Genomic DNA, 26,673 nt, shown 5'->3' on the forward strand with positions numbered 1-26,673 from the left:
GACACCACTTCTGAAAATCAGCTCTTAGCACGCAGCAGGGCTTTGGAGAAAACCAGACACCCAACCCAGCAAGGCCTTGTGATCTTCCACTCAGGGATGGACCGATGTGGACTCTATGAGGAACAAGAGCAGCAGGACTGTCTAGCCACATTCGTCAAACAGAAGAGGGCTTCGTATGGGGGCGGGTGGCCTCCACTCTCCATCCACTCCCTGGCACAGGGCGGCTGACTCCATGAGGGCTTGGATCCACGGGGTTCCCTAAGGGGCCTGGCTTGGGTCCTCATGGTCCAGCTACACTGAAGCCCAGTGGTGCACACTGCCACTGCAGCTGTCCAGCCTCGGCACCCAGCAAGGGGAGCTGGGCTGACTCACTGTTTCTGGGGCTGGTCAGAGCTCTGGGCACTCTTGGTCCCTCTCCGCCTGGCCACCCTGCCTCTCTGGCTTCCAGGGAGTCCCTCCCATCTTGCTGGCTCACTTTCCCCTTCACTCACGTGCCTCACCTCTCAGACTGTACATCGCAGGGTCCCAAGCCATGAAGCCGGACCTCATCTCTCCACATTCATTCCACATCCAAACTGACCAGCGGTCTCTCCCTCCCTCCCTCCCTCCCTCCCTCCCTCTCTCTCTCTCTCTCTCTCTCTCTCTCTCTCTCTCCCCCCCCCCTTTGCAGCAGGAATTGAACCCAGGGGCACTTAACCACTGAGCCACATGCCAGCCCTTTCTATATTTTATTTAGAGGCAGGGTCTTGCTAAATTGCTTAGGAGCTCACTGCCAAGTTGCCGAAGCTGGCCTTGAACCTGCATCCTCCTGCCTCAGCCTCCTGAGCTTCTGGCATTATAGGCCTGCTGCTGGGCCTGACCCATAGTTTCAGATACACTGCGCCAAGGACCTACCTGTCATTCTCACCTCGAGCAGACCTCTCTCCTGAGCTCTGTATTCATTTCAAGCCATACCCTCCACAACCACCTGGAGCCTCACGGGCACCCGGATTCTTCAAGACCTTGCAAACCTGGATTTCTCTCCTCCCCGGAATGCACAAGCCTGCCTCTCCGTGAGCCTGCCCCACCCTGTGAACAGGACCAGCAGCCCCAGGCCACACACAGCCCACTGCGCTGCACCCTGGATCTGATCTCTTTTCCACACACCCAAGATCCAGCCGTGGCCACGATCCGATCTGCACGATGCCATGTTCCCAAGAGGTTCTCGGGTCCCCTCAGGCACCCTGCAGACTCCTGGCACTGCAGCCAAGAGGACAGGGGCAGACCCGAGCCCTGCCCCTCTGCCCACAGCACATGAGGTCTCCACGCAGTCAAGCCTCTGTGTTGCCCAGAGGAACAGCGTTGGTCCCTGGCACCCGCCAGGTGCCTCTGGACCCTAGGATAGCCTGCTGGGGAAGGGCTCAGGCTTTCTGGGGCCTTGGGCCACAACAGGTCTTCCAGGCTAGGAGGTAGGGCAGAGGCTCAGGCCAACTGGACACTCCATGGTGGCACTCATGAAGGGGGCTCTGGACCACGCTGGCGCCTGTGCCAATGACGAGATCCCGGGGGAGCTAATGATGAGATTCACAGTGGGTTCCAGGCCATCCACCTGCCTTCAGGGAAGGCCGGCGCCTGAGGTCACCAGGCGAGTGACACCAAGCACTGACACCAAGCCCCAGTGCGCCTCCCTGTGCATGCTGCTGTGCCATCGGGAGGAGAGCTGCTCTTCCTCACCCAGGAGGGGCAGCTGGCAGCGCACCCTTGGTGACCCTGGACCTCGCCAAGTGCTCCTCCTCCTCCTCAGGGGCTGGAGTCATGCCCCTTTGGCTGCAGCGCTAACCCTGAGCATGACAGTTTTGAACCCCGAGGGGTCATCTAGCGAATCGCTGAGCCTGAAGGTGATCTTGGGGACCCCTGAACTTGGCGTCAGAAGTGAGGGTGGTCTTGGGACCCCAAGCCTGCAGTGGTGTCAAGCCGCTGGCCCCCTGACCTTGGCAGCTCCCATTGCTGAGTCTTGTCAGACCTGTGCTGCGTGACCAAGACTGCAGCAGGTCACCACCTCCCGGCCCCTGGAGCTCACAGGTCCTCACGTGCTGCTCCTGCACCCCGCAGCCTGCCCGTGGTCCCTCAGCACCTCTGCCTCAGCCCTGTCCTGACCTCCCACCTGTGAGCTCCCCTGGGCGGCCACGGCCCACCTGACTTACCCTTTCACCATCCATCCCTGGGATGTCCACCCCTTGAACAGGCCTGGACTGTCTCCTGTCCCTCATGTCCAGCCCACTGACCAGACCCCATGTTTTCCTCAGCCCTCGTGCAGCCTGTCCCCAGTGGTGCTCCCTGTTGAGGTCAGCCTGCCTGCACAGCAGTACCTTTGTACCAGCTGACGATGGGTTTGGGTGTGCCGGTCACACGGCAGGCCAGCTTGACTGTCTCGCCCAGCTCAGCCGTGCAGTCAGCCAGTTCTTCTTCAAAGTCTGGAGGACCTGAGGACGAGGATGCAGGCAGGGTCTGAGGGCTCTGTGGCGGGATGTCAGGCCTGGGTCCCCTGGGTGCACCCTGACAGGTTGTCCTGGACAAGTGCAGTGGCCCCACATCCATGGCCTGGCTGCTGCCCTCCAAGGCCCTGGCCCAGTCATGGGAGCCAGCCAGGCTGGGTGCAGCTGGGCAGGGGCAGGGACGGACCAGGGGGAAGACCATCACACTCAGACGTGGGCTGGAAGATGCCTGGGTCTGGAGCCACACCGTATCTCCCCACCAGCTCCCTCCAGGTCCCCTATTTGGGTCAGGGCCAGCTCAACACTTGCTCCAGGGCTGCCTGGGAGCCCATAGCCACTGCCCCCCTAGCCAGACCTGACCAAAGGGAGAGCCCAGCCACCTGTCCAGAAAGTAGTCATGCACACATGTCCAGTGAGCAGGAGGCTCAGGGCCCTGTGGCCTGGGTGCAGCCCAGCTGAGCAGCTGAGTGATGGGTTAGGTTCCATCCCAGAGCTGCACCAGGGACACTCACGCCACACAGGCAGGGCCAGGCGCTGCTGGATGCCACTGATCTCCTTCACCCAGGAGTTCTTGATGATGACCGTCCGCGCCTGCAGCAGGTACTTGCGCACGGAGTCCTCTCGCTCATGCCACACCTCGAAGGCACGGTCGTCCCCATCCACCTGGTCGTTAAGGTCGATGCTGCTCAGCTGTTGGGGGAGGGACGTTAGTGGGAGGACAGACGTGGGTCCAGCAGGGCCATGCCCAGGTCGCCCCAGAACAGTGGCCAGTCCTGCTCCAGGGGCCACATGGAGCCCAGGAGCAAGGAAGCCTTCACCTGCTTGCAAGACACCCTGCAGACCCTGCAGACCCTGGCACCACAGACCTTCATCATGTTCCGGAACACGTAGCTGAAGGTGTCAGTGCGAGAGTCTCGCCGGGGCTTACAGATCACCAGGTGGTTCCGGAACAGGAAGACGTGGCGGTTGTGGCCCTTCCAGGGCATCCGGGCCCCTGGTGCACCCTCCCACACGATGAAGTGGCCCTGGGGTGTGAGTGGGCTGTGGTTGGTCTGTGCTTGCCTGGACACCCCCCAGGGTGCAGACCCTCAGTCACCTGAGCCCAGCGCCCACCAAAGCCACGCCCCCACCTGGCGGATGGGCTCCCCCAGGGCCTCCAGAGTGCCCGGGTAGTTCTCCATGAGGGACACGTGCAGCTTGTTCTCGGCACGCTGGGGCAGCGCCGACACCACCGCGTAGGCCTGCTCCAGGAGGGCGCAGTTCTGCCGGTTCCGGGCCTTGTTGCGAATCAGCTCCTAAGGAGGACCCAGCGTCAGGACCCGCCCCAGCCCGAGGTCCGGCCTGCACAGGCAGAGCTGGGGCAGGGGGTGGGCTGCCCACCTTCAGCAGAGCCTGGTACTTCTGCACCCGCTCCACAGGCTGTTCCAGATAGTGCTGCAGAGGGGGTGGGGGCGGCTGCGCGGGGTCCCCAGCAGACAGCGTCTCCTCCGCGTACCTCTGTAGGCACCGCAGGGGATTTCAGGCAGGAGTGCACAGAGGGCAGCCCAGGGTGTCTCACACTAGCCCTGACCCCGGGCCAGGCTGCATCGCCATCGCCAGGTGGCAAGCATGGGGCTCGGGCGGCCGAGTGACCAGCCCAGGAGCTCAGAGCCGCGGGCCCTCGCTGCTCTCTACTGAGTCACAGCTCAGGGGCCCTGGGCTGTGGGGAGAGGCTCAGTGAAGATGCGAGGCTGCAGGGGACATTCAAGCCAGTGAATCTTCTGATGGGAGTCCAGGCCAGCTCGAGCCTGGGAGTGCCAAGGAGGGGCCAGCTGACCAACCACAGAGCCAGGCAAGAGCACCTTGTAGAACTCCTGGACCGGCGTGCTGACCACCACAGACTCGGCCTGCACACGGCCCACCAGGAACTCCAGGTACGTCTCAAAGGCTTCCTGGTTCTTGATGAAGCACATGGCCACATCGTCATCTGTATCACAGCGCTGCAGCTCCTGAAGAAAGCTGCGTGGAGGGGGCAGGTCAGGGCCACAGCCCAGCCAGTCCTAGGCCTCCTGCTGGGGACGGTCCTGGGGCCTGTGAGGCAGCATATGCTGAGCTTGGTGTGCCCGTGTGTGTGCAGATGTGTAGTGTGAGTCCGAGGGGACACGTGTATGAAGGGTGTACACGTGTGGGTGCACGTGGTGCAGGTATGACCTGCACATGTGCAGCACATGTATGTGTATAACGTGTGTGTGCATGTTGGCGTGGATGGGGGCATACACGTGGGCATGCACGTGTGCACTCACATGCCTATGTGAGTGTGCCACAGTGCAGGTGCACGGAAGCCAGCGTGCATGTGTGTGCACACATCTGTGTGTGCAGTGTGCCTGCACCTCTGTGTGCAGCATTTGCCTGTGTCTGTGTGCATGCACGTTGTGCCGTGCACATGGGGGTACACTGTGTGGAGGCTGCACGTGTGCCCGTGTCCAAGTCCAGGCATGTGGGTGTGTGCGGGCCTGTGGAGAGTCCATGGCGGTAGGCATTCCGCAGCCTTCCCACCCACCCGGCAGGTGTCTTGCTCTGGGCATCACGCAGCTGTGACGTGCCAGTGGGTAACTCCAGCTTCGCAGGCTCTCCTTCCTCAGATGCTTTGCCCTCTGCGAGGCTGACCCACGGCTCTGCATGCACTTCGCATGCCTGCGTGTGGCCCTGCCCACCTGCTGTGGAAGCGACCGATGTCCTGCACGTTGCGGAAGATGACTGCCTTCTGGCTGGCCACGGCTGCCGGCACGCGGGGACAGTGGTCCAGGTGCTGAATGTGGTGGCTCTGGAGAAACTGCAGCTCGCCCACGAAGGCCTGCTCCGAGCTCAGCAGCTCCTGGAGGATGGAGCTGGGCAGGAGGGTAGCATGAGGGGAGGTGCAGGAGCTGCCCTGCTCCTGCGGCCCATGTGGGGACAGGGGATACATGGAGCAGTGGAGTTCGCGCCCTGGTGGCTGCTGCCCCTCAGCTGCTGAACGGAAACCTGTGAGCAGGAGCCTGCCACCCGCTTCAGAAGGGGTGGGTGGTGGAGCAAGGGCACTGTCTTCTCCCCCAGGAAGTCCCCCCACACTGGCTCTGGGGAGGGCACAGATGCAGAAGCCAGGGGCAGGACAGGGACCTAAGAAGGTCCTTGCAGAGTCAGCCAGCACGGTCCCCCATGAAGAAGCAGGCCAAACCCCAGCTGGCCTTGAGGCCCAGCAGCCAGCTTCCAGCTCCACCCCGGACCCTTCCGGACGCTCACCTCAGCCTGGTCTTGTACTCGTCCTCAGACACAGCCTCAGGGAACTCGGGGGCCTCGCTGGGCCCCCACTCAGGAGACAGCTGTTGAGAAGCAGGAGACTGTCCCAGGACACCAGAACTCTGGCCTCCCCTGTGGCCATCGGGCCAAGGGCCAGGGTCCCGGGGCCTCAGCACCCCTCCCCCAGCTCCAGACTTCCATACCTTGAGCCTCTTGTCCAGGTAGGCCGGCGACACCCAACCCTGCCTGGAAGGGCTGGACTTGGTGGGCTTGGTGCGCACCAGCCAGCGCAGCGGGTGGGCTGAGTCCAGGACCTCCACATACTGGCCTTCCCGCAGCGTGACAGCATCCTGCTCAGCCCCCAGGGGCAGGTAGTCAGCTGTGGCCACGTAGATGTCAAAGATCTGATGAAGAGCAGGGCCCCGAGTCAGGGGGCTGGAAAAGTGGAGCCACGCCTGCCGAGGGCCCCTGCAGCCCCCAACTCTGAGAAGGGGGCGGGTCTCCCAAGCCCCCAACACCCAAGAGCAGAGGGGAGGGTGCTGAGTCCAGGGGCTGGGGAGGTGCCCAGTGCAGGGACACAGGACAGGAGCCCCCAGGGTCACTCTGCACAGGTGCTGGCTCCTGCCCCTGCAGCTGGGCTTCTGGACTGTGGCTGCTCGCAGTGCCTCTCTGCCCACCTCCCCTGAACCTAACAGGTGCTGGAGGCCAATTCTCCACAGAGGGCAGCAAGAGTGACCGCCGGAGGCAGCATTCTGCAGGAACCCGCGTGCGGGGAACTCTGCCGCTGCTCCAGCCTCTGCTGCCCTCGTGGCCCCACACTGCCTCTTCAGGAGGCCAGGCCCCTCCCCACCTGCTCCCCACCTGCCCCCGAGAGTCCCCGCCCACCCACCTCGCCTCGGGAGTCCCCGTCCTCCGACTCCGAGGATGACTCCTGGACACTGGAGGATGGCCGGGACCGGCCGTGCCGGGGGGAGGCAGATGGAGTCTTGGACTCCTCGTCACTGTCACCTCCAGGCACCTGCAGCTTGGCTGGGTGGACACAGGGCCGTGACGCCCCTGGAGGGCTGTCCCCCCACTGCCTACCACCCAATCAGTCTCCAGGGCTCATGGGCACAGAGGCCCTGGCTTGGACCCACGTGAGGACACTGGGATGCAGCCTCCCCTGGGGACCCTGGACGCCCATCCTGGCTCCTCACCCTGGGTGATCTTGGCTGACACCATCTCAGTGATCTGGGAGGTGAGTTTCTGCAGGAACTCCTCCGTGCCCACCTCAGCAAGGGACAGGTGGCTGTGGGCCTCCTCAGCCACCAGGGCCTCCCCTGGGGAGCAAACACAACACCATGTAGCATCCCCAAAGATTCACCACACTCTCCTGAGGCTGCTGGCCAGCAGGGGACCAGGCCCCCAGTGTGGGCTGACGTCTGGCAGGAGACCACCAGGTGGCGCCAGCAGACCCGTGGGAGTCGCAGGAGGCAGAGCCAGGCCCAGGAACCAGAGGGAGCAGGGTCTGGACGGAAGAGGCAGTGAGAGGCCAGAGCACAGGGTGTGGAGCTGAGGGGCAGCAGGTGGCAGGCAGGGCTGCAGGGCGGATGGCAAGGCCTAGGACAGGGCTGGGCAGGGCTGTGAGAGCTGAGTTTGTGTCTCTTAACGTCTGGTACCCAAACCTCCACACAACCCACTGGATGCGGGTGCCCTGACCATGGAGCACCCACTGGACACGGGTCCCCTGGCCATGGAGGTCAGAAACAGCTCTGACTTCAACCAGAGCTGGGAACCTGCCACGAAAGGGCAGGGATTGGTTTAGAGCCCAGCAGCCACCAGGCTGCTCCTGGTCCAATGGGCAGCCTCTTCTCATCCACCCCGGGCTGCTCCTGGTCCAATGGGCAGCCTCCTCTGCATCCACCCCGGGCTGCTCCTGGTCCAATGGGCAGCCTCCTCTGCATCCACCCCGGGCTGCTCCTGGTCCAATGGGCAGCCTCCTCTGCATCCACCCCGGGCATACCTTTCCTCTGCCCAGCAAGTCCGGTGGAACCAGCAGACTCTGACATCTGAGCCGAGATGGCTTGGGTGGTCCTGAAGGGAGGAGGGGTGACCTGCAAGCCTGGCCTGGCCCCTACCCCCCTGCTCCCCTCAGAGAGGAGGTCTGGGGGCCAGGGCACCCCAACTGGGGCTCCACACCAAAAGGGGCCTGAAAAGCCTCATTTTATAGTGCGGAGAAACTGTGCAGGGAGGGGCTGGCCACGCCACAAGGCCACGCGCCCATCCCGCTCGGTGAGTCGGGCAGCCCACTCACCCCTGCAGGAAGGTAGAGATGAGAGCTGCCTTCACCTTCTCCTGCTCCTCCTCCTTGGGCACTGTCCAGAGAGCCAGGGGAGCCATCAGGACCAGTCCTGCACCCCCACCTGACCCAGGATGTCTAGGCTGCCCTGGGGGCCCTGCCTTCACTGTCCCTCAGAAGCCCTGGCAAGGGTCTGTGCCTAAGCCATCTCCCCGTCCCATGTTCAGCTGGGGCTGATCTGCCCTCCAAGCACCCTCCTCAGACGGGTCTGGACAGGGCCAGCAGGCCGGTGTGCACATGGGCACAGGGCTGAGGCTCTAGGCCAAGCTGGCCGGCACCCCTGGGCCCGGACTTCTCCTGGGCTCTGCAGGAGGACAGGTGGGTAAGACCACACACCCCAGGCTGACCCCCACCACACCCGGCTGCCCACTCACGGCCTGAGACATGCAGGCTGGCGCAGCAGAGGGCCTGGCCAGCAGCATTGGTGGCGATGCACGTGTAGGTGCCCTGGTGCTGCCGGCCCACGTCCAGCAGGACCAGGCTGTGCTGCTGGGCAGAGCTGGCCATGGTGTAGCCTGGAGTGTTGGGGCCTATCCACAGCACACCTCTCTCGGCCTCCTCCTTCAGCCAGTGCACGGTGGGGGCCGGGCGTCCTGTGGGCAGGAGAGCTCAGAGGGCACAGCCCGCCGGGCGGGGCCTCCAGAGCACATGCTGTGGCATGCGTGGCGTGAGGGCGGTGAGGGGACCTGGGGGTGCTCCTTCCCGCAGCGGCGAGGACACCCACCTTCCACCTTCACCGAGAACGTGATGCTGGAGCCCCTCTTCACTCTCTTGGGGGTGAACCCCTCCAGGATGCGGGGCGGCACCAGTTGCTCACACACGCCTGGAAGGGCAAGGACGGCGTGGGAACACCTGGCACAGCCCCCTCCTCCCGTGTGCTGGCAACCCCGGGCAGGTCTCCACAGCCTGTGCCCATGGCCCAGAGGGCCCTCTTCCTGCACCTCCACCACTGCAAGGCCCAGGGCCAGTCCACTCTGGCCTCAGTGGCCACAGTCCCTCACCCTCTGCCTGCCCACCAGGGGCCATCTCACCTGAGGCTGGCTTCTCCTCGGGTTCATCTGGGCCTGAAAAATGCAGAGGGGTCAGATGTCCAGCAGCAGTGTCCTGCTTCCCCACAGGTGGGGCGGGTCCTGGTCCTGCTCTCCAGGCAGGGAATCGGGCATGGCCCCACCCATGGGCAAAGGTCCCTAACCCTCCCGAAACCTTGGCCAGGCAGCCGAGGACTCACTCCAGGGTGGCCAGACATGCGACCCCTGCCTCCCCGTGCCCACCAGGAGTGTGGGGCCCTTCCTGGAACCACAAGGACACGGTGCAGCTGGGGGCTGCACCCAGAGGTGCAGGACAGGCCCCCACAAAGGGGTCTCTCCTAGGACCGGTGTGGGTGGAACTGGGGACCGACTCTCAGAACACTCTGGAAAATGGGGACATTGAGCTTTTCTTGCCAGGGCGACCCCTGGGCTGTGTGGCTCTGGGGGCCCAGCATTGGTCTGCCTCCTTGGGTCTGCTTCACCCAGGAGCCTGCCCATCATTCAGGGCAGGGAGTCTCAACCCCACCATGGGCACTGCTCCTGTGGGGCGTTTCCGCCACCTGTGGCACTGTGCACAGGGATGGTGCAGCTGGGACCTGGGCCTGAGGGGCGGGCATGCGGTGGACGTGGCCCTGGCCTACAGCACTGCCCACTCCCTCGGAGCACACACCTCGGACCAGCAGCCGGGCGGACGAGTAGGTAGCACCAACAGCATTGCTGATATAGACCGCATATTGGCCAGCATCCTCCCGAGTGACAGAGACGATCTCCAGGGTGTGCAGGGTCTTCTTGTCAGTCATGCGGATGTGGGCAGAGGCAGACAGGGGCTGGCCATCTTTGAACCAGTACAACCTTGGGGCTGGGTAGCCTGAGGCCACAAAGGCTAGTGGTCGGCACAGGGCCATTCTCAGTGGGCACTATGCTCTCCGATGGGAGACAAAGACCCAGGAAAGAGGTCACTTGGAGGCTGGCATGCCTCTGACGGTGGGGGCGGGGGGGCAGCCTCCTGCTGCCCAGAAGCAGGTGCACATGACCGCCTGACCTCCACTATCCAGGCCCCTCCCAGCATGACCAGTGGGAGGCAGCTCTGCAGCCTCCATCCCTCCATGGTGGCCCCACGCCCCAGTCCCTTACCTTTCACCTTGAGCTGGAATTTGGCCAGGCGTGTGCCAGGGGCCACCTGGAGGTCCCTCAGCTCCTCTACCACCTGGGGCAGCTGCCCCTCATCTGACTCAGTTCCCTCTTGCTCCCGGCTGGCAAGAAAGACAAATAAGGGGGCAGCCATAAAGCAAAGCAGGATGAGGGTCCAGGGTGGGAGGGGCCTGTGGGGGAAATGTCAGAGGCAGATGGGTTTTGAGGGTCCCTGTCTGCTGAGTGGAGGGGCAGAGGGACAGAAATGGCCAGGGCTGGACGGAGGCTACAGGATCTGGACAGTCAGTACTAACCACCCAGCCCAGACCTCCTCCCCAGAGGCCCTGGGCCCCACCTGGACAGGTATCCCTGGGCACTGAAGTAGGACGAGGTCTCTGTTGCGTCTGCAGCAGTGTCATAGTCCGTGCTGGTCACTGGGGGAGGAAGGGTGAGTGGAAGGAGGCTAGGGCTTCAGAGTGTCAGGAGGGCGTGTCCTCCTGGGCCTGTCCACCCCCGCTGTTTCCAGCTCCATTCTTCCTCGCCCCTCACTAACTGCGAGCCTTAGACCCAGCAAACTATAACTATCACAGGATTCTGAGTCTCCGTGAGTCAGACAGGGATGTGGCAGAACATTCCGGTTTCATCCCACCAGGGAACAAGGGGCTGGAGACAAGGGAGTCAAAACCGAGAGCTGGACTTCTGGCCAGGAGGAGGGACAGGCCCGGACTTCCACCAGTGCCCACCTTGAGATGCTAACCCAGCGGGACAGCTGGGAGGTATGGCCCTAGGGCCAGCAGGAGCTGAATGGGCGCAGGGCCTTAGCAAGGGACCCAGGAGCCTGGCCCCTCAGCCACGTTCTCCATGTTGTTCAGAGAAAATGAGGGGATTTTACGAGATTTCTAACAATGAAGTGGAAGAAAGTAGTCTTCTCAACAGGTGGTGTGAAACAAGAGTGACCTGGGGCCTTGCCTCCCGCTCCATAAACAAACTCCTCCAAGCGGAGCAAAGACCTCGCTCAAGAGCTACTACGGAATTCCCAGAGGGAAGCACACCAGTGGCTCTTTGTGACAGCACTTCAGGTGCCCTGGCATAAATGTGACGAGGCACAAGCAACCAAGAAAGAGCAGAGACCCCAGCCCTCATCGGACCGGACCTGGTGCCCCCAGAACACTGCCCCGAAGGGCCTCTGACACGCCTGGACCTGGCAGGGAGCGCTTGCAGCTCCAGAGCAGATCAGCCCTCCACACACGGCCAGGAACGGCTCGGGGCCACGGTCCCTGCTGCACTCAGCACCCACGGGGGCTGCCGGGACCCACAGGCAGGAGTCCTCCTACACGCCCCAGCAGTTCTGCCACAGGAAAGGCCAGCTGGGTGTCCTCCCACCCGACTCAGCTCTGACCACGGCTGCCTGGGGAGAGGCCAGACCCCACAGGGGAGAGCTCAGGCCCAGGCTCCCACAGGGTGGACCCACTGGCTGTGAATCAGGGTCCGCTGCCCCCCTCGGCTGGACAAGCCTGCCCGAGCAGCTCGTAGAAGCCAGGAAAGGGCCACGCTCACCAGGCTGGCTTACTGTGCATGACACCTCAGGAGCAGTGGATACGGACACGTCCACAAGGCATGGGGGACACAGCCCCGGCCAGCACCTGCTTCTGTCAGGCAGAAGCTCCCCAAGGCCCACAGCCCGGGGACCCAACTGCAGCTCTGTCACATGCCAGAGGACAGGGTGGGGCCCATTTCAGGCTTCCCAACAAGGCTTGGTCTTCCTGGCCAGCACCCCTTCCCAAGCTACAAGGGTCACCTCATTAGAACAACACCCAGGAGACCCCGAGGTCCAAGAGCAGTGTCAGGACTGCAGATGAAGAGCAGAGGTCCCGACCCTCGTGGCAGCAGCCACCCACACGCCCTGGCGGCTCCTGGGGCACTCGCCCAGCAAGCCGTGGGGCTCCAGGAGCAGCCCCAAGGCAGTACCCGGAGTGCCAGGCTCCCCTGGCACGCCACAGCTCCTCCTCAGCCTTCCCGCCTCCCCAGCCTGATGCCTCGCACAAGCCACATGCCTCCACCGTCCACCGTGGGGGCTCCTTGGGGAGTTGTGGCCTCGAGGGGGCTCCGGGACGTCTTCACCAGCCTGAGACACGGAGGCCCCGAATCCCACCTCAGCGCCCTGGGCTTGCTCTCCAGCCCCACTCAGGAGAGCCCCCTCCAGGGACACAGACCCCCAGACCCACACTCACGCTCCACTCGGAGCTCAGCCTTGGTGGAGGAGACGCCCACACTGTTCTCCGCCAGGCAGCGGTAGACACCCATGTCCGCGGGCACCACAGCCGTGATGATGAGCTGGTGGCCACCCTGCTGGTCCTCATTGATCATGTAGTGGTCATCCTCCTCCAGCAGCTTCCCATCCTTGAACCAGCGCACGCTGGGCACGGGCTGGCCTGTCACCACGCAGTCAAAGCTCACAGGATACCCATCCTGCACCTCCTGGTTCTGCAGCTCCGTCAGGAACATCGGGGCTGGGCAGCAGATGGGCAGGTGGCAAGTCAGCCTGGGACGCCCCACACACCCACAGCCACAAACGTCCAGTCACCTCAGCTGGGGGTCTGACGTGGCATCTGATAGCACTGGCCATGGGGAGCAGACCCTGACGCCTGCCTGCAGGGCTTCGCCCCTGCCCTGTTCTCTGAACACCTCTGCTGCTCCCCAGGCCAGCAGGAGGCCAGAGGGACGGGAGCTCGACAGGGACAGGAGGAGTGATGGAGGAGGGCTGAGGGCTGCTGAGGATCTGGCGTGTGGGAGGGCTCAAAGCTGGAGAGCAGGCTCCAGGCATGCGAGGACACTGACTGCGGCCACCCTGCTGTCCCTACAGAGGGCCAGGGAGCAGTGGCGTGGTTGGAAACAGCTCGGGGGTGAAAGAGGAAGTGAGTGCATCGTGGATCTCAGGGATGCCTGTGCTGTGTGGCTTACGTCTCCAAGACTCGCTGGCAAGAAAATAAACCCTCCAGAAAGGCAGCATTCACACCCCACTTGGCACATGTGAAATTTGGGCTCAGGGACGCTACTGGCTTCCCCAGGAGCACACAGCTCGGAAGAGGCAGTGCTGGGGCTCGAATTCAGCTCCACTTAACGAGGCTACACTTTAATGAGGCTGACCAGCTGGGGCTGGTCACTGCTGGCCTCACCCCTCCTCCAGCCCTGGGACTACACTCCCGATGGGCTCCGGGGCGCTGCTGGACTCACCGGCATCAGAAGCCAGCCGGCGGGGTCCCGGCTCCGGAGGCGCTGCAGGGGCAGGGGCCACCTTGCCAATGCGCATCTCCACTCCCCGGGGTCCCTGCTCCACCAGGCTGATCTCCACCCCAATGCCCATGGTGGTGAACATCTCTCGGAAGCAGGTGGCTGCCCTCTGAGCTTCAGTCAGGGCCTCGAAACGGATGCAGACGAAGTTCTCGTCCTCGCGGTAGGTGTGCCAGTCGGCAGGCTCCTCCGGTGCCCCGGGGCCCTCGTCAGCGCTGAGGAACAGCTCCTCGTCAGACACCTCGGCTGGGCCCTTGGTGCGGAAGAGCCGGTGCAGGCGCCGGGCGGCTCGGCGGAAGGCATCGTCCAGCTCGCCCCCGGAGGAGCTCTCAGCCTCGCTCTCCGTGCCGCTGACCACCACGCAGGCGCTGTGGCTCACACAGCCAAACTTGTTGCTTGCCTGACAGGTGTAGCGACCAGTGTCCGTGCGGCCCAGGCCGGTGACCAGCAGGGAGCACGTACCATCCCCCAGCTGGTCGATGTGGTGGTGCCGCCCGTCCACCAGCTCCACTCCGTCTTTCAGCCAGCGTGCCCGCACGTCTGCCTTGCTGGCCACCACACACTCCAGCCTCAGGGCATCCCCAACCTGCGCTTCAGTGTCCTCAAACGTGCGGGAGAATGTGGGTCCCTCCTGCTGCTTCATCTCCTTCCGCACCTTGTAGCCCTTAAAGGCGGCCTGGATCTTCACGGCCGCCTTGTCCATGGAGGGATCGCCCAGATCCTCGGCACTTGGACTTCCCAGGGCTGGGTGCACCAGGGTTGGTTGCTCCTGCCGCTTCTGTGGTTCCACAGAGGGGGCAGCCGGGGCCCCGGCCTGTGGGCACAGAGCACAAAGCCCAGTGAGACAGGAACCCTGAGGCCAGACACACGGGAGCGGGCCCAGTGGGTCTCGCCTCAGCTCTCCATGCTGCCTCTCACCCCCCGGCAACTGCACTAGCTTCCTGGAGTCTGGGGTGCCCGCTGGCTTTTGCTGCTATCAGAAAGCAAGCCCACCTCCCGGAAACCACTACACAGTCACCAGATGGGGACAAAAAGGTCATGAGAAACACCAGAGAGACTGGCTCCAGCTTTGCAGGAGAAAGTTTCAACAGTAGATGGATGGACTGCGGGATGGCCGGACAGATGAATAATGGGCAAACTGGTGAAGGGAAGGGTAGCACCTGGTGGCAAGCAGAGGCCAGGGCCTCTCCTTGCAGGCCAAGTGGGGGCTCACCATGCTGGCCAGGGGTGAGACCCCGGGCCGCCCAGCCTTCTTGAGGTAAGTCACCAGGGAAGGAGTGCCTGCCCGGGACTCATCCTCAGAGCTGGTGTGGGAGAGGTCAGCCTCTCCAGTGCGGGCCAGCTCATCGGCCGTGGAGTAGCCCTCAGAGAGGTCAGGGGCCGCCTCCTCCGCCTCCTGCCGTGGGTGACGCGTGCGGCCATCCTCCTCTGGAAGCTCGCTGATCGAGTCCAGCGTGGGTTCACGGCTCATGCGGCGTCTCCGGGCCAGGGCCTCCCACAGCAGGTGAAGGTCGCCCTCCTGGGCTGCCTCAGGGGGCAGGCTGGGCTGTGTGGGAGCCTCATTCCCAGAGCCAGGGGCCAGCGCCACTGAGGAGAGCAGGAGACGGTCACTGGAGCCGTGTCCCAAGCCCATCTTGGCTGAAGCCAGCAGGTGGCCTTGGCTGTGGCTCTCCGGACCTCTGTTCCTGGCACCAGGACTTTCACCTGGTCTAGCAGCTGAGCCTCAGCTGACCCTCCCCATGTCAGTCCACCCCTGCCCCAGCCATGTGACCAGACAGAAAGCAGCTCTGCACAGTGACCCTGGGCCCAGCTTCAGCGTCAGCCCCCGGGGCAGGGGTGGGACACATGCACAGGGTGCACTTGGATCAGGCTCAGAGGTGGGCACAGACAGTCCCCCAGGAGCAGGTGAGGGGGAAGGGCAGTCCAGCCCCTCCACACCAAGGCTCCCCACCCTAGAAGCCAGACTTACCCTGGATGGTGGCAGCCTCTGTGGAGGCCAGGGCGTGGGCCGGGCCACAGCGGTACTCGCCCTGGTCTTCTGCCCTGAAGCCCTTGATCACCAGTGTCTGCTGCCGACCCCGAGAAAGGACTTCAAAGTGCCCACCAGGTTGGATGCGCTCTGTCCCCTTGTGCCAGATGACCTCACCAGCCTCAGCTGCCACCTCCACCTCCAGATGGACATCCTCTCCGGCTACCACCTGCCGGCTCACAGGGGCGGGGGCTGGGGGAGGTACAGGCTCCACTGGCTCTGGGGGAACAGTGTCCACAGAGGACAGGCCATATCAGGTGGGAGGCATTCCAGGTCCAGGTCTCACCCTGCCCGCTCCTCCCTCCACCTTGGAGAAGCTGGGCATTGTCCAGGACCAAGGACAGCTACTCACCCAGCCTGACCATCTGGGGCAGGTGCACTGGCTCCCCGGCACCTGCAGGGCCCACGGCAGCCACACGGAAGCGGTAGGTTTCCCCAGGGGTCAATCCATCCACCACACACTCAGGCCCAGGCACCAGCTCATGGCACAAACGCCACTGGCCCTTGGACCCCTCTTTCATCTCTACCCGATAGCCGCATAGACCCCCTCCACCATCACTTGTGGGAGCCACCCAGGACAGCGTCACGGAGTGGCCACTGCGACCCACCACCTCAGCATCCTCTGGGGGGTCTGGGAGGCCTGCAGGGAAGAAGGTAGGTCAGTGTATTCACTGGGACTTGCAGGCCCTGCAGCAGCCCCTGGGATCTATTGGACATGAAGTAGGCACTGGGGCAGATCACCTCCCCCGAGTCCTGGGAGAAGGGATGCTGGTGTGTTTCTGCACCCTGGGGTCCAGGGGAAGCCCCCAGCCCATATGGAGTGGAGACCTCATTTCTCCTGCCCAAAGCTTCAGGGCCAGTTTGGATCTATCCTGGGCACAGAGCAGGGGGTGGTGGGGCAGAGTGTCTGGGGGCCCTGGCCTCAGGGAGTACACAGGGTTGAGCCAGGACACATCTGGTCAACAGCAGTCCTCTGAGATTTCAGTGACCTGGCCCACACACCTGCAGAAGGAGCCGCCCAGGAGTGGAGGGACCATCCTTAGACTCTCAGAACGCAGCCCAGGATAGTCATTCACCCTGGTGTCAGGGATGTGACCCAACCGGCAGGGAAGGGGACCCAGTCAACCACCCACCCAACACTGAGAGCCGAGCTGAGGTCACAGCGTCGCGGGCAGCAAAGGTGACTTCCCCAGCATGGTGCAGCTGGGCATTGCGTAGCAGCAGGGTGTGGTGGCTGCCATCAACGGTGACCACCCAGTCATTGTCCTCGGGCTGTATCGCAGTGCCATTGATGTACCAGGTGGCTTCACCCACGGGCACGGCCTCGCTGAGCGTGCAGGTGAAGCGAGCCTGCGAGCCAGCTCGCACCGCTGCATCCTGCGGGGGCTCCAGGACTTCCAAGCGCCAGCCTGCAGGTCAGGGGTGGAATGAATGCAAGGGGGCAGGGGGCCCAAGAGGGCAAAGGTAAGCCCAGCATGGCCCACCAGGTCTCCCACACCCCAGCCTCGAGTGGGAGAGCCAGAGACCGCCATCTCTCACCAACTCTTCCTGCCAGCAGACCGCCCCTCATCTGAAGTTGCACTCCCCATCCTAGGAGAGCTGCCCAACCCCTGGAGGAGGGGTTTTGGAGACCCGCTTTGTGTCCCCATTTCCCAGTGCTTTGCCTCTGCTGCAGACCCAGGGATCCAGAGGTCTCTACAAAGGGTCTCAGACTGACTCCTCGCAGCCCCGCCTCTCCAGGCCCCGCCTAGTCCCTGGTGGGCGGGGCCTCGGAGTCCACGCCCACTCCCGGCCCAGCCCCAGAGCTCTCCCTGAGGCCACCTGCGGAGGTGAGGACTCTCCCACGCCGCCCCCTCAGGCCCTGTGCTTGGTCCCACTGAGTGAGCAGCCCAGACTCCTGTTTCTGGAGGTGGGGAGGGGGTTCCCGGAGACCAGCTTCCCTCCTGGTGGGACGGAGTCCCAGAGGCCACCTCTGCTGCCTCCTCCACCCTCGCTCAGCACGTGACCCAGCCTCCTGTGGGAGGGGTCTCCCGCCCCCTCATCAGAGTCACCTCTGACGGTGAGAAACGCAGATGTGACCACATCCCCTGCCAGGAACGTCACCCGACAGCTGTGCTCAGGCCGCAGGTTTTTGAGCAGCAGTAGGTGCCGCAGCCCGTTCTCAAAGTAGACCACCTCTGCGTCCTCTGAGGTGTGCACAGGCTCGTCGTCCAGCAGCCAGGTGTGGGCAGCCACCTCCGGCCGGGACAGCTGGCACTCAAACAACGCCTCACCGCCCTCTGGCGCGTCCACGTTCTCCAGGCCCCGGACCACCGTGTTCTTGGCTGCAGGGAGAGCACGGCTCAGGGCCTGCTAACCACACTGTTCCTTGGGGGAGCCCCCCAAACCACAAAGGGCAAACAGAAGGTCACCAGCGGCATCGGGAGGTGGAAACCAGGGCCTGTGGTGTTTCTGCCACACCCTGCCCACCTTCGGGCACCTCACACCCACAGTGGGCTCCTGACCACAGGGGACCCACTGCACAGCTGAGAACTCACAGGTGCTCACGGGCTGCAGACTCACACCACCTAACCACTCAGTCACAGGGATGGACACACCCTGTGCACACACCCCAGCAGCACTGCAGGACCTGCTACAGCTCAGGCACAACCCCACACTGCCCTGCCCACCAGGCCTCCATGTCCTTGGTCCTCTGCCCTCCCCTCCCTCTGGGACTCTTGACCTCGGTTCCTCCCAGCAGCACAAGCTCGGCAGCGCATGCCCTGATCCAGCCACTGTGCGGGGCCGGGCGGGTGGCCTGCCCTCCCAGGCCTGTTCCCAGCTGCATAGTCACCTGCCGTGGCCTGCCACTCCACCACTGCTGCATGGCCAGAGCCACGCCAAGCCAAGCTGGACCTGGGCTGCCCGCCAGGTGGCCTCACCTTGCACTTGCAGCAGTGCCACCACACGAGTGCCTGCGGCCTCACAAGAATAGATGCCACTGTCACAGGGCAGGGCCGGCCTGAAGGTCAGCCTGGCCACGGTCCAGTCCTGCTCTATGATGACACGGTGCCCATCTGCGTGTACCTCCCGCTCGTCCATCTTCCATGTGGCCTGCACGGGCCGCGAGTATTGGCAGAGGAGTTCGGCCGAGCCGCCCTCCTCCACTGCCAGGTCCTGCATGGCACTGACCACCTCCACCGTAGGATCTGTCGGCCAACACGCCGGACACGCGTCAGCCCCAAGGAACAGCGCCACTGTGGCCCACCCACCCTGCTCAGTGTTAGTGGCTTCAGCGGCTGCAAGCATGGGACTTCATGGCGACGGCCGAGCAGCAGCTGCCTGACAGGTGGCCAGGAAGGGAACCCACACAGCAGCTCAGAGCCCTCCACATCAGACAGGCTGCACCCCACCAGTGTCCAGGCTTCACTTGTCCAGGCAGGGCTCCTCTGGCCCCACACACCTGCTGCCCACCAGAAACACACCCCACTGGAAAGGCTCCTCTGGGTGCCCAGGGGCTTGCCTCAGAGTCCAGAGCCCCAGCCCAGCTCACCCCTCTCTGGGGGCCTTGCTGCCCACCCCCGGCCCCCACCCATTTCCATTTGATGAAATCTGAACACATTTTCCGTGATCTGCTGTCAGAGGCACCAGGTGGAGCTCTGGGAAGGGGCTGGGGAGCTGCTGGCAGCCTGCTGCTCTCCCTATCTGGCCAGCTCCTCCTCGGAAGGGCACAGATTCCAACTGAGCCCCCAGCAGGGCAGCAAATATGAGCAGGGACAGGTGGGCCAGGGCCAATAGCATGGGCCTCTCCTCAGAAGCCCAGGAAGGTCCTGAAGGGGCTGGCCATTGATGGGCAGCCAAGCTGGCAGCAGTGCCCTAGACCTACATGGCAGGTGGGAGTGGGCCCAGCTTCCAGATGAACCTCACCAAGCCGAGACCTCCCACTCAGGAAGAGAGGCAGGAGGCTGCTCACTGTGCCTACTGGGGCACTGCCCTGGGTAGGTGGCACACCTGGAGTGATGCCTGGCCTCTGGCTCTGGGAACAGTCCCCACCCTCAGTCCCCACCCCCCTTCCCCAGGAGTCTGCAGGAAGCGTGTGGCAGCAGGGCAGAAGCACCAGCATGGGGAGGTCCCCAGTGGTCACTACCTTTGACCAACAGCTTGGCTGTGGAGACCAGGGGCCCTGAGCGGAAGGTGACGGTGCCCGAGTCGGCCACCCCCAGGTCTGAGAGTGTGAGGGAGTGGAAGGTCCCATCGCGCACAGCGATGGCACTCTGGGGGCTGTCCTGCAGCAAGGTGCCATCCAGCCACCAGCGGGCCTCTGGCCCACCCGCACGAGACACCTCACAGGAGAACGTGGCCACCTCCCCTGCGAAGACGTCCACACTCTGCAAGCCATGGACCAGGCTGGGCGCTGCCTCTGCACAGAGGGCAAGAAGGAGGGCTGGGTCCATCCCCAGGGCACTGGGCTTGCTGCTGCAGGAGTGTGGTATGGCAGTAGATTTGGTCTGTGCCCATTCCTGGCCCAGAGCTCCCAGCCCTACAGAATTTCCTACATGATGCAAGTGCCTTTGTTATACGGAACAGGCTTTTTTTCCCCAATCACACCTGAGATTATGTCAGGGAGGTGACTCAGGCTGGACCCTGAGATAGCTTCAGGAAGGGGCTCCTCACCAGGAAGATCAAGTGATTATAGGGTTACAAGGTCCAGCCCCATCCTCTGAGAAAGCAGGGTGATTGGAATCATCCTCCATAAAATAATCTCTTAAAAAGACCAGATGAGCTTCCACAGTGGTGAACCTGGGTGGGGAGGGCGGCCTAGAGAGGGCATGGAATCCAGGTCCTTTCCCCATGCATGTCCTCCACCAGGCTATCCCTGAGCGGGATCCTCTGTGACAAGCTAGTCAGGGTGAGTGGGTCCCTGACTTCTGTGAGCTGTCCTAGCAAACTGGTCAAGGCTGAGGAGGGGCAGTGGGAGGCCCCACTAGGAGCCACTTAGAATTTGGATAGCAACCTGAGATTTGGGATTGGCTTCTGAAGCCGGGCAAAGCCCATGGGACTGAGCCCTTAGCTGGCAGGGTCTGTGCTAACTCTGGGTGGACAGTGTCACCCAGAATTACAGGACACCCGGTGGGTGTCCACTGGAGAGCTGCTTATGTGCGGCGAGTGTCTGGTCAAGTGTTCTGGGTTGAGAGAGCACAGGACAGTGAGTGTCCTCTAGAACGGGGTCAGAAAGGGGATGTGCTGGCCCAGTGCTGGGAGTCACTGGTGAGGGCCACCCTGGGGCCTAGCACGACCTGAGCCCCGGGGTCTAGAAATCCACCCTCGCCACAAGAGGAGACACAGGCCACCACAGCCAGCCCAGCTCACGCCCTGCCAGAACATTCCGGGTTTCACCCACAGGGGGCCGTGCCACACATCGCACCCTGCTCATCAGGAGAACGGACGAGCCCCAAGCCCATGACTGTGATGGTGCCTCATCTGACCCAGGGTGGGGCAGGAAGGAGAGGCCCCAGGGCCTGCTTCTCTCAGAGGGCAATGGTTGGCCTCAAAAGGAGATCTCTCCATCCCTGGGGGAGGAAGCAAATGCTTCTTCCCTCCCGAGAGAGCACTTCGTCCAGTTAGTTGTCCTCTGAGGTCCCTGTAGCCTCAGGGTTCAGGGCCCTGATGCGGATCCGACTGTCCTTATCCCTGCCCCATGGAAGCTGGAGCCCAGGGCCTTCCCAGGTGAATCATGGCTGCTGCCCACCAGTACCCTCCACATAGGCTCCATCCCATCCACCTCTCAGATGGACACTCAGGGTGGCCGGAGGGAGAGGAACTGAGAGCACTCCCAGACCACCAGTGCCCATAGCTGATCCTCCCATTCCCCGCAGGCCAGAGGGCAGGACGCGACCAGAGACTTCCTGCACCACCTGCTGCCCGGGCCAGGCAGGAGGAGGCCGACCACCCCAGCACTTTTCACATGCCATCCTGGGGCTGCCTCGTGAGGACATGGACGCTGCCAGCTTGGTAAGAGGCCTCTACCATGGCGTGAGGCCACGAGGGAGCAGGCAGGCACCATCTGCAGAGACACCAGGACCCATCAGAACAGTGCCGTGCAGGGCAGCCCCGGCCCGCCCCATGCCCACCCCAGCAGACCCTCTTCCAGAGCCTTGCCACACTCTTCCTCATGGACACACCAGTACCCGCTCGCATCTGCCCTCAACTCCCTTCCCCAAACGTACTGCCTGGCCAGCTCCTGGGCCTTGTCCACATTACCAGCTCCCGAGCCTGGACCTCCATCCACACGCCCAGCCCCCCCAGGCCACAGTGAGGTATGCATGCAGGAGCCATGGTTCCCAGGCTGGGGACACAGAGCCCCTGTGTCCCCCTCAGAGCCATCACCCCAGGGACTCACAGGCCCCTCCTGCACTGCTCCCACTCAGGACACCCATGGCACTTCTCATCACTCGACCAAAGGCCCTCACAGCTTTTCCCAGCCCCCCGTCTGCAGAACTGACCATGTCTGTCCACTCTTGAGGTGTTGGGGGAGGAGAGCATGGGATTCAGAATTCACTGTCTCCATGTCCAGCTCCTCCAAGCAGACTGGGGAATCCTTGAGGGCAAAGCTACCTGTGGCCCTCTTTGAGGTCCAAGACTTGACCAAGGGCAGGGATTTGTTTGATGGTGAATGGGTGAATGGTTTGATGGTGGTTGGTAGAGGTAGAGGGTAGACAGATGGATAGTTAATGGGTTAGTGGATGGACAGACGGATGACGAATGGGTGATCAATGGATGGTCAGAAACAATGAGTAGAAAGGTGCATGGATAGCTAGGTGCAGGAGGTAGGTAATAGATAAATGGAAGGTGGAGGGATGGATGGATGAATAATGGGTCAGTGAATGGACAGTGGATGGGGGAGGTAGTAAATGGATGAATAGTTGATGGATGATTGACGAATGTATGAATAGAGATGAATGGATGGTAGAAGGATGGAGAGGTGGCTGATGAGTGGATGGATGAATGAATGATTGGTGTGGAGTGGCTGGTGTGAGAACCAGGAATAGGGCAGCGAGGGAAGGCACTCAGGGGTGACCAGTTCTGGAATCACGGCACAATCCAAGTTGACGATTCCTAAAATCCTGTTTACGTTCTGGGGCCATGCACACCATGCCTGAATCCACACAGATGTCATGGGGAAGCTCTTGCATCCACACCTCTGAGCCTGTTTGGCATGCCAAGGGCATATTAATGTGGATATGTGTGCATACACATAGCCCATATCAGAGTGGCAAGCACAGGAAGCTGAGTCCAGAAGGCCCCACCTCCACCTCAGGGCCAAGCCCGTGGCAGCCGGGCTCTCCCTCAGACAGCACCAACCCTGGCTTGTGGCCCCCGACACCCAACATTTCTCAAGCTCTTCACCAGCCTACCTCAGCCTACGATGTAATGATCAGAAACTGGAAACTGCTGAATCTGGGATTTCTGTACACACACACACACACACACACACACACACACACCAGCTGCCAACATGTAAAATGCTGTGGTGCCCAGAAAACAGAGGTATCCACAAGTGAGGGCCTGGGTGTGGGAGGGAGCTGCCCACCTGTGACCTTCAGCTGGGCTTCTGAGCTACATGAGCCCACTTGGAAACTGATGGTTCCCGCATCTTCAAGGGTCACCTGAGGACACAGGGAGGAAGACATTCAGCCCTGGTCACCTCATCCTGACCAGAAAGGGCTAATCCGCCTAGCCAGTCCCCAGTGATGGGGCTCATCACCTCCCCAACCAATCCCCTACCGCAGGGTATTTCTGAATGGAGTTGGAACCTTCCCGTCCAGGGGGGCCGGTCCTAGAGCCCCACCTTGTGCAGAGTGAGCCGGTGAACGGTGCCCTGCTCCACAGTGATGTCGTTCATCTCGTTGGCCTGCAGGGGCACCCCTCCCAAAGCCCAGCGGGCCTCCTGGCCTGAGGCCCTGGACAGCCGGCACCGGAAGTGGGCATCCTGGCCTTCACTCAGCTGCATGTCCTGCAGGGGCTCCAGGATGGTCACCTCTGGGATTGGACACAGGGTGGGCATGAGTGTCAGCCCCTGTGCCCAGAAGGCCTGCTCCTCCAGCAGAGCTTCCACGTCCCTGCCCCAGTTCTGAAGACAGCACGTGGGGTATGTTCAGTTCCTTCCTCGAGCCAGGGCTCTGACCCATGGAGATGCCAAGACGGCTGAGGACTGGGCTTGGGCCTCGGTCTGCCGTGCCCTTCATGAGGCGTAGGGGATGGAAACCTGAGTTCTCACGCTGATGGACCTCTGGGTAGTCCACCACTGCCTCCCACCACATAACTCAGCCATCAGCCCGGACCCCTGCACCCTGACTGCGGCGCCCCTCCCTGTCACACCCAGCACCCTTGCTGTCCATCTCTGTCCCCAATAGGGCCTGGGACTGGGACTTCCTCCAGGGGCAGTGACAGGATAGGCCCACCCAGAGCTGGCTACCTCTGACAGTGAGCTGAGCAGAAGATGTGTGGCTGCCCACGTGGAAGGACACAGTACCGGCATCCTCGAGTGTCACGCCCTTCAGCTGGAGTGTGTGGGTGCAGCCATCCCGAACAGCCACTTCTGTCACCTCGTTGCTCTGCAGTGGCAGGCCCTGGAGGCGCCACTGCACCTCAGTGGCCCCCGCCCGGGACACCTCACAGCTGAACTCCACGTCCTCGTCAGCCTGCACCTCAGCATCCACCAGGCCCCTCACGATGGTAACCTCGGGCTCTGGGGGTGGCAAGAGGGGTCCCTTTACACCTGCACCAGGCTGCCATGCCCCTCTAGAAAGCCTCCTGGCCACCTAGGCTCTCCTGCCTTGGTGGCATTTGCCAGCTGCTTCCCTCAAGGAGTCCAAAGATGGCTGGGTCACCTGCCCCTGCTAGGCCAAGGGTACAGCTCTTGCAGGACAGTGTATGAGGCTCTGTTCAGCCCCATACTGCTCAGGCCCTATCCTGGCCAGGCCACCAGGAAAATAAGCCCTTCAGAAAGAGCAAATAGGTGCTCAGAAAGGGCCACCCAGGCCAGGTCAGGCCAGCCCACTGCCAGCTGGGGGACAGGAAGGAGCACAGCCTTTGGGGCTGAGGGCTTCGTGCCCACCCCCAAAAGCCATCTCCTGGAGGATCTGCATGGGGGATGGTGTAGGGAGAAGAGCACCTGGAACCTGTGGGACCTCCACCACCTGAGCTGCACCCGTTACAGCCAGGTGTGCCCCTAGGGGAGCTATCAGGGAGTGGCCATGGCAGGGAGGGTTCACCCTCCACTCTGGAGTCCTGGTTGGCTCACCTTTGACCCTGAGGGAGGCCAGGGTTTTCTGGCCACCCACCACACAGGCGTACTCTCCCGTGTCCTTGACCTCCAGCCCGTGGACCAACAGCTCGCAAGTGGCCCCTTGGCAGCGCATCTCATACTTGGGGCCCATGGGCAGCTCCACGCCCTCCTTTAGCCACTGCACTGAGGCCCCTGGTTCGGCCTCACTCAGCTGGCAACACAGCCGAGCCACACCACCTGCCTCCTGCTCCACACTCTGCAGCCGGGTCTTGAACTTGGGCTTGGGGGCTGGGGGATCAGAAAGGACAGCTCAGGACTACAGGTTCCAGCCTCGGGCTTGCCCTGAGCAAGGCGCCTGCCCGCCCCATGAGGTATGAGGCTGCTGGGGAAGCACAGGGGCCTGTGGGCAGCTCACAGCGAACGGAAAGGGAGGCTGTGGTCTGCGCCTGACCGGCGTCGCAGGTGTAGTCGCCGGCATCCTCCTGCTCGGCCCCACGCACAAGCAGCTCGGCGACGGAGCCCTCCTGCACCATCTGGTACTTGGCGCAGGGGAAGAGCTGCAGGGAGCCCTTGCGCCACTCCAAGCTCGCGCCCGCCTGGCTCAGCTCGCAGCGCAGGTGCGCTGTAGCTCCCTCATCCACCTCTAAGGCCTGCAGCTCCCGGAGGAACCGCACAGGCGCAGCTGCGGGGCAGGAAAAAGATGGTGAAAGCGAGTTCCTAAGACCGCGAACCCGGTAGGCAGAAAACCACATCCGGCAAATCTAGAGTCGGACCCACAAGGCACACCCATGGGCAACAACTGGGCAACCGTATGGGGCAGAGGAGGGACCGCGCTGGCGAAACTACTGCCCCCGGAGGTCTCTCCTCTCCCCAGGTAAGGGAGGTCCTGGCGCGAATATGGAGGGGTGGGGCACACCCGAGCGGCTTCCACAGAGGCAGGACCTCAGGAGCGCAGCTGCGCCCGACGCTGGAAATGAACAGTGGGCGCAGCTCTGGGGCAGCGGGGCGGGATCGGGGCACGGCCAGCAGAACAACCGCGGAACTGCGGAGGAGGAGGGGCCTCCGGGGAAGGGGGAGAGAACGATTGGTCTCAGCGAAACTGCGCGGCCAAGGAACCCACGCCCCGGTGGGCGCAGGAAGCAACTGGACAGGCAGTGCCGCGAGGTGGGAGGGGCAGGCGGAGCTTTAGGGCAGGTCCGCCCCGCCCCTCCGAGCCGGGTCCTCTACGCCGGGACCCCCAGGTGGGGCTGCAGTCTGAGGGTAGAAAGGAATCTGCGCCCACCCGGTCCTTCGCCATGCCTGGGTCGCCCACCTGTGACCGTGAGGGTGGCGCTGGTGACCTGGGAGCCGCAGGCACAACTGTACTCGCCCGCGTCCTCGCGGCGCAGGTCCCGCAGCACCAGCTCCGCGGTGCAGCCCCGCTGCCGCAGCTCCCGGCGCCCGTCAGCTTGCAGCTCCAGGCCGCTCTTGCTCCAGACCACGGTGGCGGTGGGCAGGGACAGCTCGCACCGCAGGCTAGCCGTGGAGCCCTCCTCTGCCTGCAGGCACTGGAGTGGGTCCCGGAACACAGCCTGTGGAGCTGCGGGTGGGAGACAGGGTCAAGACGGGCACGCAGCCGGCCCTGCAGCCCCTTGGCCTCCCTCCACAGGACGGTCTGGGTGGCACCCACGGGCCGGGGGAAGGTGAGGGCGCTGGGAGCCAAGCTAGCACCCACCCAGGTTTTCCTAATGCCAGCCTCCCTCTCAGAAACTCCAGCCCTACCGCAGGGCTGTGTCCCCCTCGGACCACCCAGGGCAGGGCCAAGTCCAGGCATATGGTCATATGGCCAGGGCAAGCCTTGTTGCCCCACTCCCACCAGG

General features: G+C 63.1%; 1 protein-coding gene across 1 annotated transcript in view; it reads right to left on the reverse strand.

Annotated features, from left to right (window-relative positions):
- OBSCN (obscurin, cytoskeletal calmodulin and titin-interacting RhoGEF) overlaps positions 1-26,673 on the reverse strand; it is a 147,531-nt gene that overhangs the window by 27,103 nt on the left and 93,755 nt on the right. The window contains exons 47-80 of the mRNA XM_079143430.1: positions 26,127-26,393; positions 25,230-25,496; positions 24,830-25,102; positions 24,002-24,274; positions 23,375-23,571; positions 23,117-23,192; positions 19,673-19,945; positions 18,468-18,734; positions 17,598-17,870; positions 16,680-16,955; positions 15,899-16,186; positions 15,487-15,765; positions 14,731-15,104; positions 13,461-14,331; positions 12,458-12,736; positions 10,582-10,660; positions 10,230-10,348; positions 9,766-9,963; positions 9,099-9,131; positions 8,792-8,890; positions 8,442-8,660; positions 8,023-8,083; positions 7,732-7,802; positions 6,926-7,048; positions 6,619-6,758; positions 5,933-6,133; positions 5,733-5,812; positions 5,168-5,341; positions 4,316-4,472; positions 3,855-3,971; positions 3,605-3,769; positions 3,341-3,499; positions 2,987-3,164; positions 2,349-2,462 (exon numbers count right to left, since the gene is read on the reverse strand). Of these exons, the coding sequence (XP_078999556.1) occupies positions 2,349-2,462; positions 2,987-3,164; positions 3,341-3,499; positions 3,605-3,769; positions 3,855-3,971; positions 4,316-4,472; positions 5,168-5,341; positions 5,733-5,812; positions 5,933-6,133; positions 6,619-6,758; positions 6,926-7,048; positions 7,732-7,802; positions 8,023-8,083; positions 8,442-8,660; positions 8,792-8,890; positions 9,099-9,131; positions 9,766-9,963; positions 10,230-10,348; positions 10,582-10,660; positions 12,458-12,736; positions 13,461-14,331; positions 14,731-15,104; positions 15,487-15,765; positions 15,899-16,186; positions 16,680-16,955; positions 17,598-17,870; positions 18,468-18,734; positions 19,673-19,945; positions 23,117-23,192; positions 23,375-23,571; positions 24,002-24,274; positions 24,830-25,102; positions 25,230-25,496; positions 26,127-26,393 (7,020 nt within the window). The remainder of the gene's footprint in view (positions 1-2,348; positions 2,463-2,986; positions 3,165-3,340; positions 3,500-3,604; positions 3,770-3,854; positions 3,972-4,315; positions 4,473-5,167; positions 5,342-5,732; positions 5,813-5,932; positions 6,134-6,618; positions 6,759-6,925; positions 7,049-7,731; positions 7,803-8,022; positions 8,084-8,441; positions 8,661-8,791; positions 8,891-9,098; positions 9,132-9,765; positions 9,964-10,229; positions 10,349-10,581; positions 10,661-12,457; positions 12,737-13,460; positions 14,332-14,730; positions 15,105-15,486; positions 15,766-15,898; positions 16,187-16,679; positions 16,956-17,597; positions 17,871-18,467; positions 18,735-19,672; positions 19,946-23,116; positions 23,193-23,374; positions 23,572-24,001; positions 24,275-24,829; positions 25,103-25,229; positions 25,497-26,126; positions 26,394-26,673) is intronic.

This window comes from Sciurus vulgaris (assembly GCF_902686455.1).
Source record: "Sciurus vulgaris genome assembly, chromosome: 6".
Classification (NCBI taxonomy): Eukaryota; Metazoa; Chordata; class Mammalia; order Rodentia; family Sciuridae; genus Sciurus; species Sciurus vulgaris.